The following is a 12,548-nucleotide window of genomic DNA, read 5'->3' as shown; positions in this document are numbered from 1 at the left end:
AATTTTGGAGACCACTTTTAAATACTCCAAGCTTTACATTTTCAGAGGTGGAAAAAAAAAAATGGCCATACCCTACAAAACAAAGTTCTTGTCTCACCCTTTCTCTTTAGGAAGTTCCGAGCTTTCGCTGTGCCCTCATGCTCAGTAAGTCACCTGAAATTGCGAGGACGGAGCACTTTCCTGAAGTGCTGTGAGGGAAAGCGGCCTTGTCGTAAAGAAACCAGAATCACCAAGCTCCGGGGTGAATGCCACCCGTTGTCTCTCTCCGCGTCTGGGCAACGTCTCAGATAGGACCAAACAGTTTAAATTCAATATTCATAACCACACAGAGAAAAGAGGCAGAACCAGGGAGGATGACAAAAAATTGATGTAATACGTTCCACCACCTGACATCACTTAAATTGCAAACCAGCTGTAACTACCAAGTATTCTTAAAGTAGGGGCCTGTGTAATATTTACTCCAGTAATCCCTGTCTTTCAGGCCACAAAGTTCCATGTGTCTTCAGGTCACACAGACTTTACACCCAAAAGGTAAAATGGAATTTATTAAACCTATTTCAATTCCTGTTTTCAATTGGCATAAAACTACACCACACGTAAACCAACCTGGTGCAACCTGCCAAACGTTTGAGTAGCCTTTGCGTGGCTGACCCTTTCTCACGGCTCAGTCCTGCTCCTTCTCAGGCACTTATTATCAGAGCAATTTCCATGAGTGCCTTGCATCATGTTTTAATCTGTTAGAAATATTCCAGCGGGAGCTCTGTTCTGATTTCCTCTCATTAAACACTTCCACCATCTTCATAAACATGGGGGTTTTTGGGTGTGATGTGGAGCTTAACATTCATAAAGCTGACTTCTGGGATAGACAAGATGAAACTTGCTCTAGCTACAGTCAGATGCCTCTGAAATTGAAAAGCGTTCTCCTCCAAGGTCAGCTCCTCATTAGTAAAGGAAAACATTTTTAAGTGCTGGTTTAAGCAATTTGATAGCGGATCCAAAGGCAGACTGCATTTCAGGATTACTCAAGGAAAGAGAGGAAATGAACCATGTAAATTCTTTGTCAAACAGTTTTCCACACTCTTCAAATCTATTTTAAGGCTCAACATCTGCATGAAGGCCTTAACTTAGTTATATTTCTTCAGACTTTCTGCGGAAATATCTTAATTTTGGTACAGATCCAGAAACCAATCCTAGCTTCAACTGGAAATCAAATTTGAAATCCTAATGCCTTGTTTCTTTTTGGACAGGACAGTCTCTGAAAGGACAGCTCTGAGGAGTCCAAAAGAGCTTGGACACAGCTGGCCTACAGTCAATTATAGCTTCCTTCGCCACAGGATTTGATTTTATTTTTTAATTCTGCCTGACACAAGTCTATTTTTAAATTTGTTTGCATTATTTTTTTATTGGCTAGGCAGTCCCTTATAGATTTTCCACAAAATACCTGACCCCTCTTGGTCAGCTGTTCCAACGAAGGGAAGGAAAACCGCTCGCTCAGCCGAAGCACGGTAATTAGCGCATCCTGCGGTAACTCTCAGTCCTTCTCTAACCGGCTGGCCACACAGCACGATTTCCTTGGGATTTTTGGTCGGTTTGCTCTTAAGCAGAAGTGCAGTATCACCGAGAATCACCAGATGGCATTGGTGCAGATAACTTTGATATTTCTGTTTACCTGACCGTAAAGGGGACAGATACGGAGAAAATACTTATTGCAATCCAGTGCAGAGTTTTTCCTGGTGTTACTACTTAAGCTCTGTTACAGAGACATAATTTTCAAATTAAACACATCCAATCTCAATTATATATTTGTACCTGCGTGTGCTAATGCCCGAGTCCTCACAACGTCGTAAGGTTTGTTCGCAGCACAGGAATGCAGAGGCATGGTTTAGCAACACAGACACAAGAAACGGGGGAGAAAGATGTTCTTCAGACTACTTTAAAATTTCATTGTTTCTTAATTACCGTACTCTTTAAGCTCACTGAAATGATTTACAGACTTTTAAAGTTGTTAAAAGGCTACCTATTTAGTAACTGAATCTGTTGGCTGAAGAGTTTCAGCTACAATGGCTGTTGCATCCGCAAATAACCTGGCATCAAATTATGTAATAACTCACAGCTCATTAAATTCCTCGGAAGAGACCAAATGACATGGGTGGTAATTTTCAGTGCAGGCTATGGCGTATAACGTATGCCAGCACTTCAGAGCTGCGGGAGCTCCCAGCCTGCACAGCCTGGCTCCCAGGGACGGGCCCGGCTGCCTCCGTGGGTACGACCGGTGCCGAGCGAGCAAATACGAGGGTGAATGGACCTTTCCAAGTGCTTAGCTTTCAAGCCGTGATGAAGTTGTGACATGGCACTTAGCTCTGTTTTCATATAAAGTATTTTCTCTTCTTCATTCCAAAATCCTTCATTTAAAAACAAGGATGAAACATCATTTCACATACAAGATTGCCTTACGACCAAAGTACTCACCTCCCAGATACACGCAGGAACTTCACTTTGGCGAGGTTTGGATTTGTTTCCCCACTCACACGAGAACATTTCATCTCCTTGACGACAACAGGTTTGTGCCTACATCCCCCTTTTCACACTCGGGCTCGGTTTCAGCCGGATGCAGTCAGTAAGGCCACCAGTCGGGCAGTCACCCGCAGCTGAGCTCTGTGCATTAGCGCTGGATTTATAGCTAGATTGAGCACATCCTCAGGAACTGAACAGTGATGCCACTAGAGACGTGTTCCTAATTTCAGAACTAAACCCCCAAGACTATGTGGCAAGAGGAAATTAAAATCTGAGGCTGCAACCACTGTGGCACAGGCTAACAGGCAGAGGTAAGTGTGATTTTTGTCCACTATGCTTGCTTCATACTTTTATCTAGATGCCCTGGAAAGCTGTGGGTCATTGCTCTGGAGGAATAATATTGAATCCAGTGGACAGGCAGCTCCTTGTCTTTTCCATCGTCATCAAGCTGGCATTTTCTTGGGCTTCCAGTAGTCATTCCCAACACCAGTGTATGATCACAACTTTGTGCATTAGTGAATGAAAAGACAGGTCCCTGAGGGAATTGCTAATGTTGATGACAGGAAACTTGCTCACTTGAACAGGCAGAGGTGTTTTTGGGGCAGGAGGACAGCTCTCTCATTTGGGGATGTTAAATCCGTAGTTTAGATCATAACTGCCCTTATGTCTCCCACAAAAGCATTTGAAACATCACCTCAGTGGAGTTAAGTCTGAGATACCGTTCTGCTTTCTTCACATCTACCTAGCTGTTGTGCCATTTCCCATTTTATTGAGGCAGATATTAATAGAAACCATCAACGATACCTTTCAGGTTTCTCTTCTGTGAGCCAGCCACAGGCAACAGCAAGGTAGCCAATATAGATGCTTTTGGATGGAATGAATTCAGCTCTAATCCCCATTAAACAGAGTGTGGTATGTAAGTCAGGTAGTAAAAGAGACAAGTTGTCTGAAATGCTACCAGTGCAAGGGATGGGCCCTTGGGAGCCCAAGAATTAAAAAATGAGAAAGATAACTCAGTAAAATTCCCAGAGCCAAAACCAGATACCTATAGGAGTCTTTAAATGCTTCTACGGATGTGCAAAGAGAGGGCTGCAAACGATTCCTCTCTCTGCATTTTAAGGGGCTGACTACAGAAGCAGTAACCCAAGACAGACTCACTGGATCACATTTTTCAATAACATAGCTTTCTTCATACGATTTTTTAGTAAAGACAGCTACCCAGAGAAGAAACTAGGCCACTATTTGTGGCCTTACTACAAAAAAGGAACATAAACAAGAGACACTTTACAAGAATGATTTCCCTTTTTCAGGTTTTCCAGTGTTTTTGGCTGGTGCATACAGCCATTTATACACCACCATCCCCAAACACAGGCACCACTTTTCTAAGTGACAGAAACAACCTCTTACATAAAGCTAATTAAAAAATAGTTATCCTCTTCTGTATTAATGATTACAGTTATTTTTATAGAGGAAAAATATTAACAAAGCCATTCTCAAAAAACTGAAAAACCACTCGGACACCCAAGTTGATCTAACAAAGGCTAACGCACACTGAAACATCCTCGACAACTCCCATCCTTCAGCTTTTGCGTCAGAGTACATTTGACACAAGCCAATACCAAACAACGAAGTAACACACACCTTACGTAAATCCTGTCTTTGTGGTGTGGTGCAAACCCTGCGTGCATGCAAGATCTACTTTGACAGCAGAAATGCTGTCACATGAATACTACTTCTTAAGGGTTACTGATTTAGATGAGAACTGCCAACGTATTTCCAACATCGTATTCCAACATTGCCATGTACTGCCAATGTATTTCCATGTACTTAAACTAGTTACTTTCAGAAAAATCATGAATTAAGCTGAACATTCTTGGTAAAAGGATTGAAAGTGTCCTTTGATGACATAAACCAATTGACAAGCAGCTTTAAAAAATACTGGAGTGAGAGATAAGGAACTTACAAGGTATAAACAACTGCACCTGTGAGATAACACACAAAAAGGCAAAACTTTAGAGTACAGAAAACAGAAATTAAAGAACTGGGAAATGAGAGAGTAGGTACAGTGAAATACTTGTAACAGTCAATATTAGTCATGAATGTGAATAGTACATGAATAGTAAATGAAGCTTGTGTAAAGCAGTAGAATGGATGCAGAGAGGACAAGAGAAAGAGGCCTCTCTCATCCTCCCACAGGGAAGAGCACACACCTGTAACGGTTCCTGCCTCTTGCTTTCCTGAATGAGAGAGGCAGATTCGGACTTTGATTTCTGACTTGCTTTTTCTTCCCCTTAAGCACTAATTTTGGTGACAGAATCCGGGATTCATCGTGGTTATTTCCAAAAGAAAAGCAACCTCAAACATTAAAAGGAAGGTTTGTAAGGCTCATGTTTAGACTGAAACCTCTCTCTCGCAAAGCTTGAAGGATTTGAACTGCAGAAAGAGTAACAGCAGGATGTGAACATGCATGTTTTTACCTGCAGATCTCTTTTTCCCTTCTTCATTCCCACCCTGGGATACGGCCTAGAGAGCTGTAATAGTCTCCCTGAGCCATTAAACAACACATCCAATAACTTGTAACTTTTAGAAAAGAAAAAGATCACCTCAGCTTTGTAGAAAAACTCAGCAGAGGGACCCTCCTTGGCTAGTAAGAGCCAGCAGAGCTGCTAACCCAGAGCCTTCTTGTTCAGCCTTGCCAAAATCTGATCGTTCTTTTGGGGAGGAGAACAAGAGGAGACATGGCCTTGGAATTCCCTTCTGTGTGCTTTTAGCCCAGAATAAATTAGCTTGGATGTAGGAGGGACCTCAACTACATCAGCCTTGATCTGTGTGTAGTTTTAGGCTGATTAGTCTGTCCAGCTCCCTGGTGAAACACAGATTCGCTTATGGGCTTGGTGTCTGACAGAGAAGAGCCCATCGTTGATCTGATGGAGTTGCACAGAAAGGTACCTTCCCTTTCTGCCCCCTCTCTGGATCTCCCTTTTTGTTACTCACCAGTACTGCTCTGGATGGTCCTCACCGTGGTGGTTGTACGTGGGGGAGATGAGGACCGCAGCGATATGCACTCGTCGTCCTGGGAGCAGCCCTTCTCGATGGCTCTGACGTAGCTGTGGCTCCGCATGCGGAAGCAGCCAGGCATGGGCAGATCCAGTGCCTCAACTGCCTGAGACTCCAGTTCACTGAACACCGACTCGCAGACGGATTCGAACTGACCGTTCACCTCCATCTCACTCACCTGCAGGCAAAGACCGGGCAGGTTCAGTACATCCCATACACCAGCCTACCTGGTACAAACACTCAACAAGCTACAGTGACATAATGGTCAACATCTCTTAGAAGATCCCTTCACACACGAAGAACAGGTGAATGGCACATAAGCACATCCCATTTTACAAAGCAACAATCGTTAGGGGAAAAAATAATGTACAAAAAAGAGACAGAGGCATTAGGTGGAGATTTAGCAGAGTTTAGGCTCTTGGTTCCTGCCGAGACTGGTGGGAATCTGGGAGTCCTCATAGCAGCGTCTGGTTTATGTCACCCTGGACCCACAGCAGAGGTTGAACTATGATCATTGCATTGAAAAATAAAAATCACACTTTCTCTGGGGGGGTGAGGAAAAAAAAAAAGGTCAGCTTAACCCCGGCGCACAACCAATGGGACCCACAGGCAATCACCGTGATAACCTTGAGGGGCTGGGAAGCTCGAGGGTAGAAGTGGTAAGAAACAGTTGGGAAGGGGAGGCTGATAAGGGAACCAGCTTTGCTGCAGGGGAAAACTGTTTGTGTAAGTCCATCTCTGGCTGAGAGCAAGAGATGCGAGGGCCTCCTTAGCCCCTCCGTGGAGCAGACACTAGGTGGTGACACAGACTTGCACTTACGCAGCTCAAGGAACGTTCAAAAGCCTGTGGCCTTGCTGCAGGTCTTACCAACCTGGAAACCATTCACCTCGGCTTCATTAGTAATGGATGCTCATGTTTCTCAACTGAGAATCGAGCCCTGAGCTTGGCATTAAAGCACAATAATTATCCCTGTAGGCAATGCGCACGCGAAAAAACCATCACTTGAGCATCTTGTTAGTTTCCAAGCATGCAAAAAGCCAAGATAGCGGGAGGAGATAAGACTATGTTAGGGTCGCAGAAAAAACCTTTAGAAATTCTTTTCCAGTATTAATTTTACCAAGGAAAATGTTATGCTGCGTATTTGTACTCATAACTGAAAAGAGAAATCTCAAAGAGTAGAACATATTTTTTTCAAAGGGAAACTATTTAAAAGAGCATGGAAGAGTAGTAGTACATCATAAAGAACAATTTTACTGTGGCAGAGAATAGCCATATGCACAAATAAACATCTCTGAAATAATGTTTTTTTTTTTTTTAAAAACCCACTACAACTTCTTCACATTGGGAAATGATGCTCACTCTTTGCAGACAGCTTTGTGTAAGTGTTAGGTGTCCAGCTGAGAAGTAACCTAACCTAATGTTCATATAGTTGCCTCTGAGACCTGGATTTCAGTGCCGTTTCCTCCTAGGTACATCCTGACTCTCTTTCTAGAGCATCAGCCCATACCCTACGCAAAGTGCCTCGCTATAAAATACACAGGTGAACACTCTGAAGTTGCAGTGCCCCAATATAGAATACCGCAGAAATTCAAACTACAGCTCCATTCTGAATGGCAGGTATATTTGTTATGGCCACAGCTGAAGTCCTAGCATCAACGATGTCACATGCTTTTTTTGACATTGCAATCACTTGACGTACCAGTAATAAGGGGCCAGTATCTGGCACCACACACCCTGCCTGCTGCACTTCTGGACTAGTGTAAGACAGTTCTTTTATCCCAGTGATTTATCCAAATAATCCGCTTCAGCCCACAAGCCAAAAATCATACCAAGGAGCGACAGGATCTAGCAGATGAAGTACTGGCTCAGTGCCCTGTGGAGAGATGGCACTTTTGCACTTCTTTCAGATCTGTTCCTGACCAATTCAACTGGACAAGCACGTAGTATGCAAGGACAGGCTATTTTATGACACTAAAACTCCTAAACTGAATGTGTCACAGCCGGTTTCATTTTTCATCAAGTTTAGAATGAGCAGGAAGAGGTTTTGCAGGATTTCAGGGCAACAATATGGACAGATCTTTGCACTTAATATATATACTGCAACATTTATACTATATAGGTGGAAAGTTCAGAGGTGCACAGAGTTAAGAGTGCACATAATGGCACAAAGAAAGCTCTAAAATTTCTACTAAAATACTAATAAAATTGTGAAGTACAAAACACTACAGATTTAATTTTCCTTTAGCATCTCACTCAGCATGTGAACTTTTTATTTTGGAGGCATGCCAAAAAAATTGATTTGAAGTGCTAAGCACAAGATCCTTAAGCGAACCCTGTTTAAAGACATTGTTGATGAGCACCTGCTCTTGGAAAAGAAAAATAAAAAATTAGACTGCTCTTTCAAGGGAATTGCATGTTGTGCACACCATTTGCAAAGGGCAGGTTGTGGCATTATCAAACGTTACACTCTCACAAAGAAGACTGTGTGAAAACACTCCTGTTTTCTTAAAAACATTATGAAAATGTGTGGCATGGAATGGCCTGATCCCACTTCAAGCAAAATGCAGTTTCTCCTATTGCAAGGGCTCGGTCGGTGTCCAGCGTGGCGGTGGCAGGTCACCCACCTGGCTGATGGTGCTCATGGCTCTCATGTAGCTCTCGTTGCGGGAGCGGAACTTGGGGGACGTCAGCAGCCCCGCGGGGTCCAGGCTGTCCAGGCTCCTATTGATGGAGACTTCGCTCACCGCCCTCAGGTAACTGTGGCTCCGGATCTGAAGCTTTGGTGAGTGTTCACTGGATATCCTGGGAGGGTTGGGGGCGGGGGGGAAAGAAAGAAAAAACATATTTCATCAAATCCAAATGGCCTCACCAGGAGTGAGAATAACCAGGTGTTTTTCACTGGAACAGCAAGACTTGAATAAGTCATTACAGAGTCCTTGTATATTTATAAAATAAGGATAATGTCAGTACTTTTATTTGGATCACCCCACTCTTTCATTTGGTGGGAGGAAGAAAAGCTTTTTTGTTTGTTTGTTTTTTGTAAACCATGCCTAAGTAGAATGGCAAAATAACTTCCATTTTATTTATTGACAGCAGCACGGAAAAATTTTACACTGTGCTGACAGTGGCAGCAACCACCTCCAACAAACCCCTCGCTGTGTGGGACTTTTGAAGTGACAACATTGAAATGACTTCACGTGTTGGTTTTAAAAAAGCAAGCGGAGCCGCTGAGGTGAGTGCAAGGAAGAAAGCCCTGTGTCCTCACAGAGCTGAATGCACCAACCACCAAAACCAGCTGGGAGGGGGGTAAAGAGAGGAGAGACCCCACAGTAAGATTGGCTGGATGATGCTGAACATCAGCTGAACATCCACTTCTTGAAATGCCGTTGGTAGGAACGGCAGGGCCTCTACTCCTCTCAAGGGTTGTTTCTCTGCGGAAACCTGGTGCTGCACGGACCTGCTGGTGCTGTGACTCTGACACCCGTGCATGTCCCCCTGTAATGGGGATGCTTCTCGTGGAGCTTTCAAGGGTGTTGGGGCCAACAGGGTAGGCAGATCATACACAACATGCAAAATGCACTCATAGTACATCTTAACCTGGGAAATCATTCCAAGAATTTGGGGCACCAGGTAAGCTTTGATGTGCTTTAGATTTTATTTTATTCCTGGCTTCAGCTGCAAGTTGAGAAAATGTAGGCTAGGGAAGTAGCTTTACATGACTTGATGTCAAATTAGAAGTTTAAAAAAACACGGTTGTGTTTCTGAAGTGATAACTTTCCCCATCTTTCCAATACAAGTGACAGATGAGATGTACAAGTCATCAGAAACAACCAAAAATCCCCCATAGGTAACGTGCACAAACTGCAGTACTCCTGCCGTATGTGCCCAGAGTCAGCTAGCAAAGGTTATAACGTGTAGAAACAATCCTCCACCTGCCAGATGTTTTATCCTCTGAAAATGCTGGCTAAGGGCTGTCTTCACAACCTGAGGCATCCTATAAAGATGCGAGTCACAACAAGTGAGCCATGTCATGCCGCTTGTGCAATACAACTCGTTTTGGGGATATTTCTTCTGAAACTATTAATCAATGGATAAAGTATTGAAAGGTGGTTCTTTGATGTATGTATTGAAATATCTTCAATATTCTCCAAGTATTACAAAGCAAGCAAATTAAAATATTAACTAAATTTTCCATTTTAAAATGTACAACTCACATGGATGTTTGCAGGTATACAAAAGAAAAATCTGTAACCTAATTATAGGCTTAATCTTGGTCCCTTAGTCTCTAGAAATACACACACAGCTGACCTGAAAGAAGAGAATCCATTTTACGTCTAATTACTCAAGCATTTGCAGATATCTTGTATTCAAGTAGCTAACGATGGTAATTAGTATGAGCAATTTCCCAGTGGCATGCACAATTCTGGTAATTGTCAACGTATTTTAGGAGGACAATTCCATTGTGTAATCGCACACCTAAGTAGTTCAGAAAATGGTACAATACCGTAATAAAATCTAGGTCAGCTCTACAATACTGTATTCTCTGGCTGCTAATTACCTGCCTAATAAAAATACGTAAACTTATGCTAATTACTCAATATTCCTGTCACAAGATGAAGATAAAGCCTTTGCTTGCCATTTTCACTGTGTGTACAGTGCAATACTCAAAGCAGCCATATTTTTACGCTTTGACTCCTTATGCTATTTGATTCCACATGACAAAAGTAGAAGGTTTTTAGACATCAGAATTAGTGGTGTTACAAACAACTCATAAAAAGGAAGAGAAAGTGTCGAACAAGCGACTGTTACTAATGGTTAGCTGCAACATTTTGGTAACTAACACTAACCATGGAACTCCTGGAAAAAAAAATCTTGTCTGTTTTTGGATAAAAAAATAAAGAAATAAAAAATTAATAAAGATAAAATAGAATGAATAATTCAACAGACATAATTTTTCAGATGCACACAAGCTACTTCACCACCCTGCAGATCTGTAAACTGATCAGCATTGCCCAAAATGCGTTCCTTAAATTAATTCAAATTGTATTTTATGAATATGTTGTGAACAGTTTGCTGCCAATATGTGACATGCAAAATTCAAATATGCTTGATTAGCTGCCAGTTAGTCAAATACGTCACCTGGGGCTTGTCGCTGCTCACTGATTAGCTGAGCTCGCAAGAAGACTGCAGCACATCACAGAATTCAGCGCACAGCTATTGCCAGACAGAAATTTGCAAGTGCTGAGGCAGGTGCCCTTTAAACATTGGAACCGCTATAACGAGATGCGGGTACCCACAGCAGCAAGATTTTGCTGTGGCAGCCAGAGTACAGATCAGACGCTCCAAGTGTCATGGAAAGCCACCACAAAAGTTACAGAAATTCATTTTCTGTATGCATTAGTGCTGCATGACGTTTTCCCAACTCTGCTTGGAACAAGGGCCTCCATCCAGGAGAGTAAATGTCTCCCCGTTGTTTCAGATGTGGGTGGTCAGCACAGCTGCCTTTGTTTTCTTTCTGTTCCCGACTACATGACTGGCCAGTTTGGCACATATCTCAAACCATTTTTTACAGGTGGCCACTTATCTTAGCCCGCGCATACCTCCCATCTGCTGTATAAATCAGACTAGGATATTGGCAGCTGTTGGAGGAGGTGGCTCCTTGCTTACTGATTGCCACGATCACTGTTTCATTAGATATAGTGATGGGGGAAAAAAAAAGAAAAAAAGGAAAAATATTTAAAGCATAGACAAAGAAACATCTGAAGGTTTGCGTTTATAATGATTACTACTGCTTTTATAGCTGTGTAATAAATCGTCACTATGTTTTACAGCACACTTTAATGAACAGCTGAAATGCCACTGGAAATTTTGAAAACATTCCATTTGGGGATAAATCTGACTATGTATGATGGGGAAGATCTGCATGTCTAATTTATCTTCTCACAGTTACTATTACCAGTAACCTGTAAATGAAAATATTCTTTTCTTCCTTAAGGGTTCAACCCTATCTCCTATGTATCCTGCATTACCTAAACTTCCATTCGTGCCGTCATAATTTCCACAACTAACTACAACAGACAAGGGACTGAGACTTTGGGACAGCTCTTTGGCCAATACAAAACGGTCTGTTAGCTCCACTCACTGCACTGGATATATTAATGGCAGAAGGAGGATGTGAATTATTAAAGATCTTGAACGAGCTCCTCAAGCATGCCGCATCATTTCTGTGCTGCAGTGCCTGCTGGTGCGACACGGGACAAGCGCTGAAGGGTACTCCTGAACCAGAGCCCTTTCAGAGAGGCTTACATACAGCTCAGCCTTCCTGCTACGGTAAAGGAGAGATTTTTGCCTGGGAGGCTTCTAGTCCCTTGTGGGTACATGATGTGATGATGTTGCTTGAAGCAGCATTCACGGAGCTTGCAGCGGGCATGGGGAGCCAGGTGTGCTTTGGAGCTGGGCTGTCCCTAAAGGCAGGATGCTCCACTCCCAAGTGGCAGGTCCCCAAACCGGCTGCATCGTCTTTTTTCCCCCATACTGCTGCCCTTGCCCCTGGCCTCACCCCAGCGGATGGGAGCCCAGCCACAACAGCAACGTGCCGATAACCCACAGGGCGGGAGGAGTAGCACTGCTAGACGTGCTTCCCAAGAACCACGGCACAAAGTGCTGGGAGAAGATGAGGAATTTGGGTTTCTGCCGCTCTGCTGGCTGCCGTTGCGGGTGTCCCAAGGAGACTGACCAGGAAAGGAGCCAGCCCTGAGTTGAGGCGGGTGGAAATGGAGTCTGCCGCGTCCCAGCGGAGAAATAAAGGCTCCCCGGGGTAAAGGCAGGCAAGTGCCTCTGATCCACACTGTGCCTCTGAGGAGACTGAGGTACTCCACACGTGAGGGCAAACTGCTACTGAAAGCCCGTGGGGGGCTCTGAGAGGCAGGACGGTATTCATTTAAGCAGAAAAAAATGTTTTAGCGAAGGATCTAAA

At 43.4% G+C, this 12,548-nt stretch overlaps 1 protein-coding gene across 1 annotated transcript in view; it reads right to left on the bottom strand.

The window, feature by feature from the left end:
* Nucleotides 1-12,548, bottom strand: part of DLGAP1 (discs, large (Drosophila) homolog-associated protein 1) — a gene marked incomplete at its 3' end in the record, with an annotated part of 137,882 nt that overhangs the window by 85,599 nt on the left and 39,735 nt on the right. Inside the window, exons 3-4 of the mRNA XM_009701921.1 lie at nt 8,197-8,374; nt 5,509-5,749 (exon numbers count right to left, since the gene is read on the bottom strand). Of these exons, the coding sequence (XP_009700223.1) occupies nt 5,509-5,749; nt 8,197-8,374 (419 nt within the window). The remainder of the gene's footprint in view (nt 1-5,508; nt 5,750-8,196; nt 8,375-12,548) is intronic.

The sequence above is a fragment of the Cariama cristata genome, unplaced genomic scaffold, assembly GCF_000690535.1.
Source record: "Cariama cristata isolate BGI_N322 unplaced genomic scaffold, ASM69053v1 scaffold996, whole genome shotgun sequence".
Taxonomy (NCBI): Eukaryota; Metazoa; Chordata; class Aves; order Cariamiformes; family Cariamidae; genus Cariama; species Cariama cristata.
Note: the sequence above shows the minus strand (reverse complement) of the source record. Positions and strands in the feature narration are given on the sequence as shown.